Source organism: Nesoenas mayeri, assembly GCF_963082525.1.
Source record: "Nesoenas mayeri genome assembly, chromosome: 13".
Classification (NCBI taxonomy): domain Eukaryota; kingdom Metazoa; phylum Chordata; class Aves; order Columbiformes; family Columbidae; genus Nesoenas; species Nesoenas mayeri.
Window position 1 is genome coordinate 457,513 of NC_137550.1, and position 21,163 is coordinate 478,675.

The following is a 21,163-nucleotide window of genomic DNA, read 5'->3' on the forward strand; positions in this document are numbered from 1 at the left end:
GCAAGATCATTCTTAGAGCAAAATAAGAGTCAAGTACGTAACACACAGCATATGCATGAGTTCAACAAAGCACTTTAAAGTGATTAAATAATAATCCTTCCTAAATTCAAAGTACTGCCAACTAATGCTGCTTAGAGAAAAAGTACTGCTTTTATGTAGCACTACTTCCATTTGCCTGCAGAAATAGTGAGACCAAAAAACCACCAACCAAAAAACAACCAAACCCCCACAACATTAGAGCATCAAACACATTCAACAAAAAATCTGTATCTTCTACAAGTCAGTAATTACGAAGTCAAAACTAAACTTTATTTTAGTTGTTTATGAGCCAGTCCTAACACTGAGAGGAATTCCTCATCATTTTCAATGTTACATTCTTACTTTTATGTCACTTTCATGTGCAGAATTTATTAATAGCAATCTGAGCAGCCTTTACCTTGCCACTATGTTACCAGCTTCTCCTTTGATAATTTATCTGAACAATTTTAGCCTGTATACACGTACCAAAAGACTTTCAAAGATAGCGAGGGAGAAAAAAACAAGTATTATAAGCAAAAAAAATGTCACCTTGCTTGCTTATGCCAAAACTGCAGTGTCATTTAGGCGTCTGTGTTGACAAGTGCAAGCTTTGGATATCATCCTACAAAACCCTGAGCTTTGGAAGCAGCATCCCACCTTCCAGCTCCTGGCTTCAGCCTTTGCAAGTAAATCATACCAAAAAAAAAAATATAACATACTTAGAAAGTAACATGTTTTTCTGGTGACTTAGTTTTGGGACAAATCCATGCCCTGCTCTATTTCACCATAAAACTATACAAGCATTTCAGCTGCTGCAAGAAGCGAGTAAGGTCACAATAGATTATTTTGGCAGTAGACAGGCCCACATGCTCTAGAATTCAAACAAATGCCAAGGTGAAAAACCTAGTGGAGAAGAGAAGGTCTTATTTACACCAACCAAAACTAACTGAAGACCAAAAGGAACAGCGTTGAACAGCAAAAGAAAATCTTGTTCAGAATCAGCAGCTTAAAAAGACCATCAAGACTTAGGAGAAGCAACAGAAGGATATTCCAGTTGCAACAGGCCAGAAAGAAAATCTTATAAAACGCTTTGGTGGAGCAAAAAAAAAGTAAAAAATGAATAAATAAATTCCAAAACCCCCACCACACTACCTTTACCACACAAAAGACAGAAATATCAAAGTACAAGTAAAACATTACCAAGTTTTGAATACGTGTAGCACATACGTGTTGTAACCTCAGCTACACTGGCCTGTCATGTTTACTGTATTCGTTTTTTCTTAAACAACATTTTTAGGCAGCATGGTTGCTTCTGATTATTTTTAGCCCCATTTAGTCAGCCTACAGGGGCAGACCTGGAGACTGGGCATTGGAGCACAACAATTCCAGCTCCAAAGCAATCCCTCCTCGTCTCGCCAGCCCCGTGAAATCCAGGGAGCTGGTGCTTCTGAGGCTGCAAGTCTTCATCTTTAGTGCTTCTACAGGCCGTGCCAAAAGACAGAACTGGAGAGGTTATTGTTCACTGGATTGCTTTCAGATTCGACTCAAAAATTATAACATCACTAAAAATAATCTTCTCAGTAAAAAGACCGTTTGCAATCTAGTACGGCAATCACAACAGTCTGTGTTAGAGTAAGCACTCAATATTTATTTAAACATACAGATTTTTAGAGTTCTGCTGTGTTTCCCTAGAAAGAAGAATTGGATGTTTAGATATTACAATTTGTTTGAAGTATTTAAGTTTCTCAACAATTCAAGCTATCATTAAATGCATCCAACTTAGGAAAACAGAGACTAGTTCAGGATAACATGCCTGTGGCACACTGGGTTGTCAGTGACAACCATTTGGAAAAAATAAGGTAAGAAAAAAAGTCCAGCTGTTGAAATCTGAAACCGTTCCTGCCATGGAATTTACAACTACTGTCTGAAGACAGTGAAAACAACAGAGCATTCTGACTTCCAAACCATCAGAATGGTTAATTTTTAAGTTACCTTTCTGTTCACTGGTAACCGTACATGTGATCACCACTAAAACCTGCTCATGTCTGTGAAAACAGAGCAGGTATTTCTTTTGAACACCCCATAGTGCCAGAGGTTGCTTCTCAAATACCAAAATACCTTCACCTCTTTGTTATCTCCTGAACACAGCCCCAGAATTTCTCAGTGGGTTCTGCAGCACAGAACACCCTCCCCTATAACCGAGAGCTTCCCTGCAACTCTGGAATACAAATTCTCACAGAGAGACTAATGTTGGTCAACCCAGTTCGGCCACAACAAAACTTAGCGAAGAGGGAGAGCAGAAAAGGTCCTGGTAGCACGTTCTCTAATGCTGCTTCTCAGTATAGAAGAGTCAATGTCTACACTACCCACACCCCCAGTTGTTATTTGATGTTCAGGGATGTATTACCTAGAAAGTACAGTAGAAGAAAGGTACTGACTATGCTATAAACATTGTGTATATTTTTATTTAACATTTAAAAGTCCTAAAATAAGTCAACACCACACAACCTACATTACCTCCTAATTTCATCCTCACAAGGGTTTCTCTGCACTGAGCAAATGGGGCAGAAAGAACAGTTCTAACAGACGCTTACAGACGTTGACTCCCTTCCAAACTCTCATGAATGCCATTTTTGAGGCAAAAGAGCTCTCAGGTTCTATCTGTACCTTGGCAGCAGAATAACTCCTCTCTCATTTCAGTACCTGTGTGCTCTTGTTACTTTTATGCAACATCCTAGTCCTGTCACTGCACAATATCAAAAAGCCCTTAGTAAAGAAACTCACAAGATCAATTCTTTTCTGTTCTTGGCACAGGACAGCATCACAACACCCACCTCTTGGATATGAGATTAGCATCCCTCCAGCACAGAATGATACTGGCACACAGGCCTGAAATCAGCTTATCATCAGGGCAGAGCTGAACACAATGAGCCAGCATGGATCCAACTCCACTGGTCTGGACCTGGAGGAACAGCGAGTGCTGCTGGAGGTACATGAGCACATCTTCCTGCTCTCATGCAAAGCTCATGGGGAGAGGAGGAAGGTTTGATGGCATGAAGCTGTGTGCAATTGCTATCACTGTGTCAGGCTCTCCAGCAGGCAGCAGATCATTTATTATTTTTATTCCTCGCTCTTCCAGTCTCCCTTCACCTTAAATAAGGGTTTGAAACACAGCTGCCACCCCTTATCCTTTGCTGTAACAAAGTAAGATTCTAGGGCAAGGATGCATAAGAAGACAAATACATCTCGGTTAACAAGCCAGGGGAGCCTGTCTTTAGCTTTTTACATGTAAATATGGTTTTGCAAAGCAGAACAGGGAACAGAGTTTCAGGGTAAAACTTAGACATGATGTTACTGCAGGCACAAGAGAAAAAAGGCCAGGTTGCTCATGCAGGTGTATGTCACTGCTTACCAAGACCAGCCTAACATATTCCTCATCTGAGGAATATTTTAATGGATAGTAAATGCACAAGTTTAAGCTACTTCCTCAATAAGCCCAGAGCATTCAAGTACAGTGAAGACACTGCAAGAGCATCACTTGGTCCTCCTTATATTAGAGCTAGTGGGCAGCAGGTTAGTGTTTTAAGGATAAAGTGGTGTGAATAGCGAGCCAATTGTTTCTTCCTGTCAAGTTATTTCTGTTGGTTTTGTAGGACAGTCAAACCAAAACCTAGTAGTCAAGCACTTCTTTAAATCCAGAGTGTACTTTCATAAACTTTATTTTTTTAAAGAACACTTGTTCAAGTCCCAGTCAAATAAAAATAGTCATAGAAGTTTAATATAGGTAAAACATCTCAGAGAACAACAGAGAAGCATAAACTGCTTTAATATCTCTTTAGGAAAAAATACATCTTTAGGAAAAAAAAAAAGGACACTGGAGTAGATGATTCCTTTAATCCCACTCAGCTGAGACATTTTGACACCAGATTTTTTTCCCCTAGAAACTCACTCTGCTTGGCTTCCATCTCCATCCATTTCCAGGCACCACCATTCTTCCCTTCCCTCCCGCTCTGGGACAGACTATGCACTTGGATGAAAACCACAGTGTCTCTTCCTCTCACTCAAATTATTTTTTCCTACACAACTGGAAACAGCTTTAGTGCAAGGAAGAACATGTCATGTGGTTCACTGTCCTTTTAAGATTACTTCAACATTAAACAAGATCTAGAAATGCTTTTCCATCAAGAAGAATTCAAGATGTTTATAGAAGAACAACTCGTATTAATATTTAAGCATAGTATCCATGGAAAACACTAGTAGAGAGGCTCTTAGGCTCCAGTTACAAAATGAGTATTGGGGCCCTCTGTTAATGTGGGCATTTAGCAGCACCTTCACCTGTTAGAAATGTCAGAGATGCTCAAAGCTGAAGCTATTCTTGGGATCAAGGGATAATAATAATGCCAAGAAAAAATTTAAAAGCCTACACTACCTTTTATTTATTACCTGCTGCCCCTGCTTTAATTCATCTCTGGATTTAGGTTTTTGGTCAACAATATTTCATGTGTTTTGACAGCTACACTCACTACACTTTTTGCTGCACAAGGATGAGAAGACTACACATGAACAAAGGAAAGCATAAAATGCAGTGGGATCCTAGCATCGCCTTGTTTAAAAAAGCACTGTTATTTAAATAAAGGAACATTATCCAGTTAAAAAAGTATTTCTAAAAAACACTGGATAAGCTAGGCTATTTCAGCACAGAGTTGAACTAGACTTGTGTTTCACACAATAGCTTAATGGAGAGGGAACACAGATGTAATCATACTATTTGCAGCTCTAGTACAGTAAGCTAAACAAGAAGCTATGTGCTTCTGTTCAGCAGCATAGCAGTCATTTCAGAAATACCATTATAGGTGCATTTAAAACAAACACTGTAGAGAGGGCAACAGCTGGAACATAGAGGTTTCAATCACAAATCTACATTTACCCATAGCGCCCATTGCTCTTCCAGACTCTCAAACACACCTCCAATGCCAGTCAGCCCCCAGCTCTGTCCTCCCGGCCCTTCCTGCCCCCAGCACGGCTGGAAAAGTCACAAGGAATCAAGGGAATAGCTAAAAGGTTGCAGAGTGTGTGTTATCAGTCCTTCAAGGGATTCTTCATGGCACCTTTCTGGAAACCAAGTGGAAGAAAATTAGTGATGATCCTCTAGGTTGACAACCCAGAGGTGAGACAACACAGCACGATGCTTATTTTGAAAACTGTCGCGTTCCTCCCCACTCCTTCCACCAGCGGGTCACTGAACTAGTGCAGCACACCAGAGCGCTACATGTATTGCAAGTTTACTTTGAGTCTCAGGAAGGGAACAAATCTAGACGAGGTCTTCTAATCAACAACTCTTTTCACATCTGAAACAATATCCAAGGGATCACTGGGGAAAACAGAATATTTCAGATCACAAATTAATATACTTACTGAAGGAAGATAAATTGAGAAACCTCAGCTAGTCTAGCAAATAATGTTAACTTCAAGTCTTATTAAAAAAAAAACCAGTTTCTGCTGTAATTTTTATTTTAGAGGAGAGTAAGTCTCCGCTTTCCTCTCGAGCCCTGCGATTCAAAGTAACCACCCCAGGTCCAGCTCTCTGTCTCGCAGCACCCTGCACCGTGCCCGGTGTCCCGCACCCTCAGGACGCCTGGCAGCAGCTAAAGGCACCAAGTGTTCTGCCTCAACAGATGCGCATTTTCCCACAATGCGGAGTTGAACTATTTCCCCCCCATAAAAACCTACTAGCTCTACCACTAACATGCTATGAAGACCAATACTAATGCATTATTCTCACTTATAATCAGAGCATAGCAACACCAGTTTAACCATGCCGTAGAACTGTTCTCAGTCAAATTAGTTGTTCAGCAACATCCATCTTAGGAAGATTTGTAGGTTTTTTTAATACTATTTTGACACTTTTAAGAATTTAAAAGCATCTTTGAAAAGACAGTCAAATCAACAATCATTTTACTCTTCAAAAAGCAAGATCAAGGAGTTCTGAAGCATCTGCTTGGTAGCCTAGAACAACATTTAATGTATCTAGTGCTGCTTTTCCTGAGTGATTGTCTAAGAGCCCAAGCAAAGAATCACAGTAACTGGGTAAAATGTGAGATTGGCCCTTTAGTTAGAAAATAATACAGGGCAGGGATGGTGGGGGGAGTAGAAGAATCTTACCTGGTAATAATTAGTTAAAGTTTCAGATATATTTGTAAATGCCAGACCTTACACCAAAAGAAAACTTGTCTTTCAAATACTATGCAGAGTGAATGCACAGATCAATACAACTCTATGGGCACAGATTCTGATCTGCACGATAATTGAGTCTCATTACAAGAACGTACTTTTTCACTTTAACCCTAGAACACGCAGCTTACAGCTGAAGTAGATTACTACACAACTACTTTATGACTATTCCAAAATTAGCAAGAAAAATGCAAAGCAAAACATTCCTTTAAATTACTACATGCTATACTTTTTCTGGAGACAGGGGGACAGAAGCACAGAGTTATCTATTGAGTGCCACACTGCAAGGATAAACTTTAAGAAGGAAGAAAAAATTCCAAGACTCGAAATGTACAAAATTGAATTACTTAAATAACAATCTGCATTAAAAATTCAGAACAGCAGCAATTGTTCTTTCCACTGATGCTTTGTAGCCTACATTAAATCAAATCAGTGACAGAAACACTCAAAACATAGAAAGTGAAGAAGAGAATCACTAAAGACTGGAGACATCCAGAATCTTCTCACAAGGCCCTCGGACTCACAAGGCTCCCCCATAAGCCAAGTCACACGGTACAGAAGTTACTCTTTCCTCCATTTTATTACAACTGTCTGAAATATGAAAACATGGCAGAAGAGAGCACTGGGTTTTGCCTTTTCTTGTTCACAATAGGTTCAGAACATCATTCTTGCACCACTGCTGCAAACCACAGTTCTTTCCAGCAAGCTTTTTTGAAATATATACAAGGGTGAATTGTAGAAGTATCTGCAACCTTAAGTACCATATTCTATTGCTACAGTGTGAGAGAATCAGTATTTAATACCACATTAGGTTTTCCTTAAGTCTAAAAAGAACAAATGCCTATTTTCAAGATATCACAGAAGTATTTTGTGCATATTTTTAGCCACACCACAAAGCCAGGTTACAAGGTTCTTCTAGAAGTATAAACAAAAAAGAAATACTTTTTTAAATGACACATGTGAAACTCCAAGACTAACAGTACAAAAGGGGAGAAAGCAGCCGATAAAGATTACACATGGCAGGAACCACCAGCCTCACACAAAGCCCCTTTTTCTCACAGACCTCACAACAAAAGCACAACTAGAGAGATCCAACTCAACTGTCTGATCACACATTTTGGGCTTCTATTTTTAAAATAAAAGTGACCTTTGCACTGAGGATGAGCTAAGCCTCTTACTGCAAACATATCTACTTTTGTCTAGTTTATCCTGTAGTCTTAAGGGCTTACATCTTTGAATGTGTCCAAGATCAAATAAAGAACCAAATAAAAAGAGGAAAAAATAAATTGCTACAGTGGCTATGAACAACAGATTCTGGTTTCCATTCAAAGCATCTGGCGTCTCCTCAATAGCAACCCACTTCAGATGAAAAAGCAAGCTTTCAGTTTGCAAATTCCTGTAGAAACAGAACTGGTTAAAATATTTTCATTAAGAATTAACCTAGCTATGTCTCCCCTTCTGTGATGGCAAGTAGCAGCTGAAAGCACAAGTTCAAGTATTTAACTCACTTCCAAAAGTAACAATAAAAATGACAGCAAAGCAGAGTTCAGTCCATCAGATCTACCAAGGAGTAGTTACTTCTGAACTGCCCTTCCATTTAAAATCAATCCCTTTCAAAAACTTAATCATCTCCTTCTTGCATGAATTTGAATGTTTACAAGAGACCTCAATTTCAGAATGGACCGACCTATTTTAGAAAAATTAATCACATTGATTATTACTGCTTTGGGTTTTTTTTTTTTGTTTTGTGGTTTGTTGTTGCTTTTGTTTGCTTTGTTTTTTAAGGCAACAGTACATTACTATGCACAAAGTGTCAAGGAGAAAGCACTATACTAAAGAACATCAGTTCCTGCAAAAGATGTTCACTACAACTCACAAAAGGCACACAGCAAGAAACAGTCACTCAGACAGGGAGAAAGCAGTAAGACTAGCATACTTACACATGTTAAAAGTATTTTAACATGCTTTACACTACTCAATGTTGTGTCTCAGGAAAGGGAATGTGCTTTTTAAAGGATACTCTCTACTCAAACCCATTTAGTACCTTTCTAAGCTAAAAGAGCAACAATACGTTATTGCATGCTTGCTACAGAGATGTCAACTGATAATTTGTAAGTTTCTAGTAAAATAGATTTTTAGATTTTAATTTTTTTTTTTAGATTTTGAGACGCACACACTGCGGCATAAAAATACAATCCTGCCACTTGCACCAACTTGCAACTGCCACTTGCACCTTTTCACTGTCTTTGGGCTTACTTGTCCAATTCCAAAAGAGACGCATGCATGCACACAGAGCACACATCCCTCATTCAAAGGCTTAAGTGATAAGACAGTTAAATAGAAAGAAGCAGGGGATTCTCAAACAATATTACATGGATTTTGTTTTGTCCTCAAAAAGAATGAGACAATCAGGATTGGCATGAGTGCTCCTTAAACAATTAAACACAATGAATTTAAGAAATTGCTTAACAGAGGAATGGTAATTGTTGGCTTTAACCTGCCAGTCACACATGCTCAAAGTCAACCTTCTGAGAATACACAAATTCCATGACAGGACCCAAAGCAAGCACAGTGGAAGATATATTCCAAGACCAGAGGAGAGCTCTGCTTAGTACTTCACAGGCAATGGAAGATGTTGGCGTTCAGAAATAAAACTATTGCTATGACTGACTCAAAACGTGTAGGGCGTTAAAATATGAATGGCTATCTCTCCCTGTTAGACAAACACTTTATATAGTCTCCTGAATTAGTTAACAAGAACAGACACTGCATATCCTACATACATTTCAGCTAGTTCCTCAGTACTATATTCTGCATTTTTTTTACCCTTCCAATAATGCTTGGCTAGTAGGTTTAGTAAGTTCGTACATTATTTACTGCATATCTGGAGAGAAAGATAGACCTCTCCCATTTAGCTCAGTTTTCGTTCCCTTTTGCATCCCTCCGATATCAGCTTCCCCCCTGCCCCTGCAGCTGCTATCAGCCTCGCACCAAGCAGTTCTCCCTGCAGACCTCACTACCAACTTGTAAACCTCCAAACGTATTTCCAGCTGCTCATATAATACATCTTTTTCCACAGCACAGGTCAGACCACCAAGTACTTGCATTTGTCAAAAAACAGACCTTTTACATGTATAACTGATGGCTTTTGGTGTCTTCAGGTTCCTGTAAAAGCCTACTCAATTTAAGCTTATTCTGTGGATTTGCTGCAAGTTAGCTTCCTAGGTATTCCTCTGGTTTTCTTCCTTGACTAAAGTTAAAATGCAAGCAAATGTGCTTGCCATCACCTCAGGCAGCTTTCCTGAAGATTTATCTCATACCCAACAGGTTTCACAGCTGGGTTTCTCTTCCTCCCCACAGCTCAGGGTCAGGAGCTCCCACTGCATTTCTTCCAGAAACAGACAAATAGATCTGACATCTGTTTTGCAGCACAGCGTTTCCATTTGCCACCCCCCTTTGCAGAGTCAGTGGTTCTTGGTTACACTCTACACCAGCACAGCTTCTATGTGAAAGCAGAATTTTAAAATGCAGGCAAAAACTTTTGTGTGATTTAAAATATAAGGTAGCAAAGTTAGTCTCTCTGAGCCTGTCCTTATGAACTCCCAGTTTTGAAGCACTATTTTAGTACAGTTTAGTTTATGAACATGTTATTTACAAACAGTGAGTACTCTTTGATAGACACTTAGAAGAGCCTTCTATAAATTCCTATTATAGCCACTAAGGTATCCCAATCCAACACAAAAACCAAAGGTCATCAAGCTGAACCCCTTACGAGAATTTCAGGGAAAGAGAAGAGATTGCTCAGAGTCCACCGCCAAGTGTTGCTCCCACAAGAGAGCCCTTTAGCACCGAACCGTGTTCAGACTAACAGGGAACAGCAGAACTGGAAGGCATCCTGTCTATCACTCCCAGTTTGCATTTCTCAAACAGTAAAGCATTTCACATACATTGCATGTATTAGGGATTTTGAGCTACTTCTCAGACAGCTAGATTCTAATTCAGGGAGCCTATTTTTGTAGTGCAGTCACACCGATTCTTGAATTCAGTGTAACACGTAACAGAGGAAAATACACATTTCAGATTGGGCAGAGTAAACTTAAGTTCTTGTAACCTGATCATTCATGAACGTCATACTACAGAGGCTCACAAGTATGTAAAACAAAAGCCATGTTTCTGTGACCCTATCACAAATAATATTCCTCAAGCACTTATGAAAGGCCACATCACTGCCAGCGGCCAGACAGCAGCCACAAGGGAATACAGCAGTTCAGTTAATCAATAGCTTCACCTAAAACCACCATTGTTGGGTTTTTTGTCTGGGCCTGAATAAATCCACAAGTAGACCACAAACTGCAGAATGTGAGGCTTACCAAAAATCAAGAATGGAAAAGAAAAAAAAAAAAAGGAGCTAAACTTTGCCCTTTTTTTTAGGCAGAGACTTTGCTATGAGCTCCATGTACAGAGAAATCCAGGTAGGTCTTGCAGAAACCTTCCTCCCTCTTTTCTGCGTAACTGCAAAGGAAATGCTTGGGAGAAGGGGACAGGTGAGAGGACTGCTCTCCTCTCCTCATATTCTTACTCTAGCACCACTGCTTCAGGGAAAAACAAACAAAAGCACAAGTCTTGGAGGTACTGCAACACCAGGTCAAAGCACAGATTGGGATGGAGCAAGGCCCAAGTTCTAACCTATTAATATAATGTCTTCAAAACAAGGACACAGCAGGCCAAATGAGAGAGTAAATTCCTTTAACACCTAGATTTAAGTACTAGCGTTTTAATTGTAATAAGACAACTGCCACGTGCTGCTGGTTACAAAGGGGTTTTACTACAGGTATCATCAGCTTCCCAACTGTGCCAAATACCCCAAATCAGAATGGAGTGACTCAGTTCAGTGTCACTAACATGCCACTAACCTGAGACAGACCCACCTGACAGCATCCTATTACAATTTTAATCTAAAAACAGCGGAGGAAAAGCACACTATAAACATAAGCTTCAACATTCTTTCTTCATGAAGTAACATTCTGTTTTTCCCCTCCTAGTCCATAAAATGAGAGTCTGACCCAACATTCAACAGAACTTACAGGTATCGTTCCATCAACCTATACAGGATCACATCATCAGACAACCACAGGTCTATACATTTCATAACGTGCTTTTAAGATATTAAATATTTGTCTCTTATTGAAGAATATTTTAGAAGCGAAGAGTTGTAAACAGCTGCATCATAATTACTGTCACAAATCACCAGCTATACATTACGTAAGGAACAGGAGCAAGCAGCTGACAAGGTTCCAGAGGCGTTTTCTGTGGGAGAGGAGCTGAGGTTCCTGTTGTGCCCCCATCCAGGACAGCACCCTGCCTCCTCTTCAGATACATGCCATTGCAGAGCCACACTGAAACTCAGGGACTAAATAACCCCGTTTTTCAAAGCAGCACAGAGCTATGAGCAATTAAAAACCGAAGCAACAGGGAGAAGAGCCACACATCTTGTAAATAATGTCAAAAACTATACTGAAGAAGGTTCCAAAAACATCATCTCACACAGATTTTAGCAAATAATTTGTGCAATATCGGGATCTTTTCACTTAACAGAATATCACTGTATGCGTGATGTTTTCTTGAAATATACTCTGTTCATCAAAAGTGAACCAGCACTGTTGATTTTAAAATACTTTAAGGCTACATGTAAACAAATTCTGAAACAAACAAACTAGATGTGCTCATCTCAGTCACCCCTCCTCCAAGCTGAAGTTCCCCTAACACCTCTACCTCCTGGGTGGTCTCAGCTCCACAAGACTATTTTCCTCAATTGCTTCACTGGTAATGTTAAGAACTACCTGTGAGATTATAAAATTTAATTAGTGTAAATCAAAGAAAACAAGACAGAGCAGCCACTAAAACCAACCACTACTGCGCATATTCAGAAAGCAGACTTGCGACACACATTTACTTGTAAACTTCAGTTTCTCCTTCTCTAAATAAAAAGCTATAAAGTATCTAACTATAGCAGCACTAGCAAAGAAACTACACTTTATTTCTTTTACAAGCATGTTTTGTAATACATACAGAATCTGGCCTAGACCAGAAAGCTTTCCTGGCATAACTATGGTTGTTAGAAAACACAACAGTGGCATCATAAATACCAGAAAAAGGTCTTGATAAAATGTCTTCAGATGGCAGAAGAATCATGTTGTTGCTGTGATGTTTTCTCTGCTCAAGTAAGAGACAGGATGACAGCTTAACCATACTAATTTATGCCATGAATTCTTTATGTAGTAGTTAAACTGAAGTTGTGATCGTAATTATTATAAACATGTATTTATTGGATCTGCAGCCTGTTCCTACATAAGTTACTAAGCTTTGAAAAAATATTTTAAGATTGTTTAAAGGTCCAATCTAAAAATCAGTATGCTAAAGGTAGAAAAATAAATTTCTAGGAACATATATTAGCACATTACATGAAAAATAGTACTTTTTTTTTTCTCCCCTTGGCTATTTATTGTATGTCAAACACAACTCAATACTACGATGGGTGTCACGCAGTCCCATTTATTTCAATTACTGTTTACTAAAACTGGGAACACATCAGACGCTCATTAGCACATTAGGAGGTACACAAGATGCTCATTAAACATAAGGATCTTCTTCATCAAATCCAAGTATATATGTAGCAATAACCTGTAGCATTACCACACGGATCTCCAGCAGGGAAGTAATTTTTTTATTAAATCACCAGTATGTTCGCTGCTACTGCAGTGGAGAGGTTTCTTCCTCAAACTTAAAAGGTCTACTTGTAAAATACCTGACACACAACTAGGAGGCAAAACATTTAACATAATAAATCTACAGTTAACAGTGGCATAACAAAGACCTGTTTTTTGCATCAGCAACAAACATGGATGGGTTTCTGTATCTCAAAAATGATGGTTTCAACTCACTGAAACAGGACAACTTCTGCCCCTTCTTCCGAAGAGAAAGGTGCAATAACAAACAAAAATACTGACTCACTGAATCTCTGCTCTCATTTCACAAAGCAGGCTGTACTTTTCAGCTATGTAAACGTATAGCTGATGAAAGGAGTCAAGATTAACAGCTCTTGATAATTAGGTTTCTTCATTATCAAAGATGTGAGCAGACAGCATCAGTGGGCACAATTATTTTTACAACTTCTCTTCAAAAAGTTTGTATTGGGGATCTAGAGAGGGCTCTTTTTCTCTGGGATGACCAGCAACAAATTTTTGTATGAACTTATTTGGCCTTTATAGTATGGGTCTAAGCCCCAAGAGTTATGATAGCTACTATATTAGTCATTGCAAATACCGCCCTAATCCAGGACTATTCAGGAGGATTCTAATGCTCCCATAGCAATGACGTTTTCTGCTGTATTTAAACATCTTCAATTAAATTAGACCTTTCTATCAGCAGGTCGAAGGCTACAGTTTAAGGGACACAGAGCCCCGATTTCTCTTCCTCCTGCCATAACCTCGTGGTGCAGCTGAGGTGATAAATGGCATGGCCCTACCTGCATGAACCTTGAGGAACGTGAAAAGAGGGACAAGAGAAGGCAGCCGGGCACACTCCACGTCCAGCTCACCACAGCCCTGTATGTAGATGACTACCCAAGTCGCAATTACCAGCACCTTCCTCAAAACCGGTGTGGGCTACAGTTCACAGACGGAGAAAGGAGTGGTGGGAACCCCCAAAGCCCACACTTGCTGCTGCTTCTTGCCTCGCGGAGGCGGTTAACAGCTCTTGGCACCTCCGTCCCAAAAACCACGGCCGTGCTGGGGGCGGCGGGGAGGCTGCCGGGCGGGGGTCCCGCAGGCGCGGGCAGGGCGCTGCCTCCCGCCCCAACGCCGTGCCCCCGCAGCCCGTCCGAGACACAGCCTCCGCTGACGGGGGTAAAGCGGCAGCGAGGGGCGCCGGGACCCCCGCCCCAGGGCTGAGGCCGAGGCGCAGCCCCGCCGGAGCCACCGCCTCACGGGAGGCGGGCGAGCAGCGGCCCGGGAGGCGGAGCGCAGGCGGCCGCCCGCCCCCCTCGGCACGCCGGGGCGGTGAATCACGGTCCCGTCCGTCTCCTCCTCCTCCCCCCTCCTCCATCTCAGCAGCGCCCTCAGCCTCTCTCCTCCATACAAAAGCAAAATGTCCGCCATCTTCACAGGCTGCTGCTGCCGCCGCCGGGCCAGACGGGGCTGCGCCGCCACCGCGCCAAGGGCGGCCCCGCGGCGGAGCCAGGGCGGCCGCGGGGGGGGAGTATTACCTTGATACAGTAGGGCGGCTCGTCGAAGGTAACCAGCATGTACCTGTCGCCGCGGCTGGCCGGGTCCCGGGCCCGCAGCTGCGGAGAGAGCGGAGAGAAGCGGCGTGAGCGGGCGAAGGGGGCGGGCGGGGCGGCGGTGCCCCCGGGCCCCGCACTCACCTTCATGAAGATCTCCACAGCGCCCTTGGCGATGTCCAGGTAGCTGGTGCCTAGATACGCCCGCTGGTTCATGGAGGCGGACGTGTCTATGAGGAACAGGAGGATCGGCATGGTCCAGGCAGAGCCCCGGCCCGCCGGGCACCCTGCGGGGAGGAGGGAGGGTGGGGGAGCGGCTCGCTCGCTCACTCACTCACTCCCCGGCCCGGCCGCCCGCTCCGGCCGCTGCGGCTGGATACTGAGCTGCTGTGTTCGCCGAGACTCAACTTCTCTTCCCTGAGCTTCCACCAGCACCATGTGACCAGCGCGCACGCCATTGGCTGCCAATTATACCCATATTTGCATATTCATGGCGGAGGGGGGGGACGCGGGAGGTGCCGCCGCCGGACCCCTCCGCGCGCGCGCCGCACCTGTCGCCCCGCTCCGCCCCTCCGCGGGGTTCCCCGCCCCTCGGCACAGGGGCCGCCTCACGGGGCCGGTCCGGCCGCTGCGGCCGTGCCCGCGGCTGAGTCACCACACGGCAGCGTCACCACACGGCAGCGGGGCGCGCAGGCGCCCCCGGGCCGCGTCACCGCCTCACACCTGCCCGCCGCGGCCTACCCTGCGCGCGGCCCGGCCGCAGTGCCCGCACGGCCCGAGACGGCCGAGGAGCCCCGGGGGAACCGACGGGAGCAATAGGCCAGCCCTGGGGAACCGAGCAAAGCAGCTCAGCTGGCCACCCGGCCATGCAGTGGCTCCGCTTCTGGCCTGTAGAGGTTTCGCTTGAGCGCTAAATGCTCAGCCCTGCATGCGCGGTGCTCTTCCAGGCAGGTAACGGCCATCTTCCAGCAGCAGAGCGGGGTGCAGGTGTCACGTACCATCCCAGCGCGCTCACGCGTACCCGGATGAAGGCAGCGTGGCTACAAATCACCTGTGGCAAACGTGGAAACACATGAAACCCTGCATTAATTCCTACTGGTGAAGAAAGAAAAAAGTCCCAGCTTGAAAAGAAGGGATGAAGGTGTCCTGCTCTGAGGAAAACACCCAGGGGCTCAGGCCTGGAGCAGCCGTGCTGGGCCCTGCGCACACAGGCCCAGCAGCTACTGCCCGCTGTGACTGGGGAAATACTTAGTGCTGTGTCTGCTCGTAAATGCGTGTTTGCTTCCAGGATCGAGGCCAAAAAACACAAAAGCAGCACTGTCAACATGAATCTTAGTTTAAAAATAATTATTTAACTGATAATATTTTCCAACACTTACATTCAAAGGCTTTTTCTGCAGCTTTTTTTGCCTTTCATTTGAACAACAGGCAAAGAGTTGGTTTCAGTTTTCACTGTTTCTGTGAAGCATTTGGACAATGCTGTTGTTTCACACCACCACAGGTGAGTTCTGAAATCCCCGTTACAAAGCACTACAAAATATGAACATTTGTAAAGATATCTTTACCCATCTCCATCAAAATACTCAGAGATGTAAATCCATTTAACTCAGGGATGTATTTGTCCCTTTTGTCACAAAAAAAAAAAAAACCAACACCAAAAACACAAACCAACATCTGAATACAGGACAGTGGCAAGTCTCCATATTGGGTTTAGAAAAAGGTTTGCTTTTTCAAAAATTTCAGCTTCTGCAACTATTTTTCAGATAACATGATGAATGTATTTCATTTTAGTGAACCATACATTGATAAATTCATGGTTGAAAACAGCTCATTTTGGAAACAAATACTGCCAAAGTTGGAGACTCCCCATGCGGTTATCCAGGCCCGCTCCGTAAGCTGCGGATGTGCAACTGTGATCCAGTTTTGTGGATCTTAGCAGTCACGGCAGAAATGCCAGGAGGGATAAACAGACAAATATTTTTCATGCAAGTGATTAGTACACATGAATGGAGCCAGACTGAAATAAATGTGATTTAAATCTCTATAGGTAAGAGAAAAATGCAGATACCATATTTTTGTCCCGCTTCATGTTAGTCTGCAAAGGCAGCTCCTGGAGAGGAATGGATTTGCTAAGGACTGAATGGAAACTAAATGTTGGTAGAAGATGCCAGCTGATACCACGAGGTCCCCACACCAAGAACTTGATGAGGCCACCTATGCATTTCTCTCACACCAACGCGATGAGGTCAGACACTAACTTTTGACTCCAGCTGACCTCAGCCAATTCCAACTGGCAACCTAGAGGCTCCGCGTCCTGAAGAGTCCTCAAGCCAGACTATACGAAATGCTAAACAATTACAAGCTCATACCCTCACCTTTATTTATTTATTTTTTTTTTCACTCCAGACACCTAAAAGCTACTTCTCTTACAACCAAACTGAGTATTTAAAGGTCAAGATGAAACTCTCGTTTCCAGTTTCCAAGGTTGACCTTTCCAAGGGCAGCAACAGCAGGCAAGGTTCACACACTCTACCTCTCTGTTGAGGATTTTGGCTTTTGGAGCCTGCTCCTGCTGGACACCACAAGAGCTGAAGTCAGCAGTTTTCTGGGCACAATGCAAAACATTTATTTAGTTTAATGAGATTTTTTTATTCCTGAAAATAACAGATACCATGGTCGCTAATGTGCATAAATGCAGCTCAAGTGAGCGGTTCTTTACTGCCCCTCCATACAGTTTGTGTTTGCAGTGCTGCCCACCTGGCACCTATAGCAGCAGACGTTTGCCACATCTATAAAACTGAAAGTTTTCTTGGTTTTTAATTGAAATTACATTAATGTACATTTCTTCAACTGCAACTGTTAAAGAAATTGTCTCTATGGGAAATTAATCAGAACAGCTACTGCAGATTAAACTCTCCTGTAATTAAATATTTTGAAATAGTTCCTGTGTAGATATCCTGTCCCCCAGTAAAAAGGAACATAATTCTGGAAGAATCATTTCAGTCCATTTCTGACCAAATAAGTCAGCAGTATTTTTCCCCTATTGGGCTGATAAGTTATTATTTTTCTGTTCCTTGTCCTAACACAGTTTAACATCCAAGATGTTGCCTCTAACAAGATTTTAGCTCTAACAGTCTTACTCCTTAACACTTTTGTATTGCTTCATCTGTTTGGTTGGGGGTGGGGGGGGGCTCTCACTTAGGTGCTTTCTGATCTGAACAAATAATATACCTGTGAGACACTAGCCATGCTACTTTAGGCACTGAAGGAGGCCATTTTTGGTACCAATAAGCCATCTGAATTTGGAGCACACTTGATACCTTAGCCAGAAAAAATATCTACTTAAAATCTGGATCAACAGCTAAACCCTTCCAACTGCCCTCTGCTTCTGTGGCTCCCTGCCTTAGTCTTGTAATACAGCTGCCCTGGTGACTTTCCTGCTTGATTTAAAAGGCTTCAAGCCAGAGCAGAAATGCCCACACTGGTAAATCACTATAAAAATACTGATTAATCCATCCCATGAGCTGGGAGGCATCATCCCCATCATACAGAAAAGTGGCTGCCACCAGAGCTAAGGGACTTGCTTAGTACCACACAAGATGCAAATTTTCAATACCACAGTGAGAATTCAGAAGTGTTTAGCTCTTAGCCCACCACAGATCTATACTGTCCCTTCCAGAAAGATGAATTCTCCTATAAAGTATTTCTGTACAGCTCAACTCCAGCATGAAAGGTAAGAAACTGTGCTAAATTATAACTTCACCTTCACAGCTCCAGTAACTATACAGCACAGCGAGAATAGAGAATTATATTAAAGCTGGCAGAAGCTAAGAAAAATCAAATCCTTTGGTATTGTGTGTTGTATCAGGGCTAAATATTCTCACCCATCAGCAGTTAGCTGCTCTTCAGCCAGACACTGGAACAGGCCAGCCTGCTTCTGCCAGTGTCACACAACCTCTTCTGAAAGAAAAGCAAACCAGTATATTCCAGGGTAATGCTCAGCAGCACTTTAAGAGTTTTTGGGTTTTGATCGTTTGTTTTGGGTTTTGTTTGCTATTTTGTAACTACACTGGAAACTTCCACAAAACTGTAACTCCTTGAAGATTTCTGCCCCTTTCACTTGCTCCATCTCTTTTCCGCAATCATTACACTAGAGACAAGGAAGAGTTTAGGAGTCTGATCCAAAACTTGCCTTTCAGAAGCCTGGTTTTGCAGATTGGAGGCGGTAATGGAAGCTGAGGTACAAATCCCACATACTGTGGGCCATCACACTCTGTGTAAGGCTCCCATGGAGACACGCACCTGAATATGTTTTCACAGGCTTCAGTGAATCCAAAAATTCCATTTTCAGCTGAAGTATAAGGAACACACTACAGACACATGCCCTGACTGCAGCACGTTTTCTGCTGATTTATTGACTGTGCATAAATACTGCACTATAGCTGTCATATTTAACCACAAAAAGAGAAAGCTGTATGCTCAGGAAAATAATTCAAGGCAACTCTGAGATTTTCATCTGTCTTCCATGCACTCTAGAAAAAGAGGCCTATTAGCAAAGGGGCAGAGTCTGACCATCATGATTTTCTCCCCCTCTCCCCAACACGTGGGTTAACCGTATGCTGTGTGCAGTACCGAGTACCTCTCCTCTTTCTGCAAGGTTTTTATGTGAGCACACCTAATACTGCCCGTGGTCCAAAGGTGAAAGCCAGATCACTGCAGCCTGCATAACCATTTAATTTCCATTTTGATTAAAAGACCAACGAAAAGGGGATGAGGAAGTGATTGGTTGCCTAAGATGGTGGATCATTTTGCAATAATAGTAGATAAGCAAAATCCTGACAAAATGTCTCAGAGGAGACATAAAGTGCAGCACTTTGAACAGCAAACCAAGCTGGAACAAATTTTGAGACAGGCAAGGTTTTTTATGTGTGAGCTGGTTTCAAAGTCCAAGAGTCTGTCCAAAGAATAGACAACATTCAGAATAAAAGTTTGAAAAACATTCTGGCTACTGAAAAAAGAAACTGAAACCCTCTTAGTAAATTTAACAGACTGGAGAAGTGAATTACTCTAAATGTGAAGACGAGAAAAAGAAATTAAAAGCATGCACATACCTGTGCAGGGAGATACAAAACTGAAAGTGTGTGCTCTGGTTTTGTGCACGTTTGTGATCAAACTGCAGATTAATGGGGTGGATCCCGCAGCTCCAAGACCCTGTAATGCCTCATCGAGTTCTCCCCATATAAAGATTTATCATCTCTCTCTTATAGATGCTGGGAGACAGCAGAGCTTGTTCTCAGGGGGAGGAGGATGGAACGGGAGTGGGATTTCTGGCTGAGACAGGAGCCGTGTGTGCCAGGCAGTCACAGCCGTGGGGCTCACGGGCTGGGGATGCTCCGACCTGTAGATGCGTTTGAATTGACAGGCAGCCAAGAACCGCGTGAAATTCCCTGTTACTTCCTTTTACTGGTCTTATGCGAAGTGTTGCTAAGCTGTACCTGGGAACCTGGCCAAATCAGCTTGGGATCTTTGGATGAAAGGCATTATTAAAAAAAAAAAAAAATAGAGTACTACCCATGTGGAAAGCAACGATGTGAATTAAATGAATGTGTAACATAGCAGGATTTGGGTTTTATTACGTTCTACAAAGTAAAATGTAAAGACAGACTAAAAAAATAGCTTCTTCTGAGGAAAGCTACATCCTTCTGCCTGGGTTTCTGAGAGGAAGTGTGTCATAAACACAGTGTGTCATTACCAGAGTTGACACCTAAAACCACACATTTTTAAATAGACTGGAGCCAACAGGGTCTGGTTAGGAAAAGTAATTTTCCTAGGCTAGGGTACATAGATTTGCGCTGCCAACTGAGAAGTGAACATTGCTTCATCTATTACATATCAGCATTTATTTTATGACAAGGAATACACATGTAGACTGGGGACCTGCTCAGAACCAACAGGATTCATCATAAAGGGAAAGCCACGCTTGGCTGTTTCATTACAGGACATAGTTATGATTTTTTTTTTACTCTATACGTGTCTCTCCTGTAACAGAAATTCTCCCTTACAGAGTTCAAAGTGTCTCCCACAGAGAAAGTTTACCTGACCTGACCCTGCACTCCACATCCTGCTTGTGCCTGACCCAAAGCAGAGCAGACCCTGCTGCGAGCCTCAGGGAGCTTCAGCCCCTGCGTAGACCCCATCAGTCTCCAATTTCCATTCTGCAAGTCACTTTTTATCCCTCAGCATCATTTCACACCAAGGGAACACCCGCTGCTCCCCGCTGGCATGGCAACTTGTGTCTCAAAACAAAAAAGTTAGGGACAGTCTCCAGAATATTGAGGGACAAAACACTGGGATGTTAACTCTGTGCTCAGAGCACCTCAAATTGAGTTTGTTGTCCCAAACTGGAAATCTGATGTATTACTTAGGAATTAATATTAACATTTCTGACATCACCTTAACAGATAATCATCATCACCTGACTGAAACTGAATTCTTTCACAGCAGCAGGACACTTATTATTATTTAAGTGTCAAAAATCAAAAAAACCCCAAAGCTACTACAGACAACACCGTGCAATAAAAGTTTTCCATTTTACCAGAAGCATTCCTTGCAATATATATATATATATTTACCCCA

At 42.6% G+C, this 21,163-nt stretch overlaps 1 protein-coding gene across 6 annotated transcripts in view; it reads right to left on the reverse strand.

Annotated features, from left to right (window-relative positions):
* The window catches only part of LOC308045581 (integrator complex subunit 6-like), a 37,955-nt gene extending 22,906 nt beyond the window's left edge, over positions 1 to 15,049 (reverse strand). For 4 of the 6 annotated variants that reach the window (XR_013922801.1, XR_013922802.1, XM_080352919.1 and 1 more), the window contains exons 1-3: positions 14,862 to 15,049; positions 14,672 to 14,757; positions 14,513 to 14,590 (exon numbers count right to left, since the gene is read on the reverse strand). Coding sequence is in view for 4 of the 6 variants with exons in the window: in XM_080352919.1 (XP_080209045.1) it covers positions 14,513 to 14,590; positions 14,672 to 14,757; positions 14,862 to 14,985 (288 nt within the window). In the remaining 2 variants the exon portion in view is untranslated. Of the gene's footprint in view, positions 1 to 14,512; positions 14,591 to 14,671 lie in introns of all 6 variants that reach the window. The other 2 variants (XM_080352920.1, XM_080352918.1) reach the window with 1 other exon arrangement.
* Between the last annotated feature and the right edge of the window lie 6,114 nt (positions 15,050 to 21,163).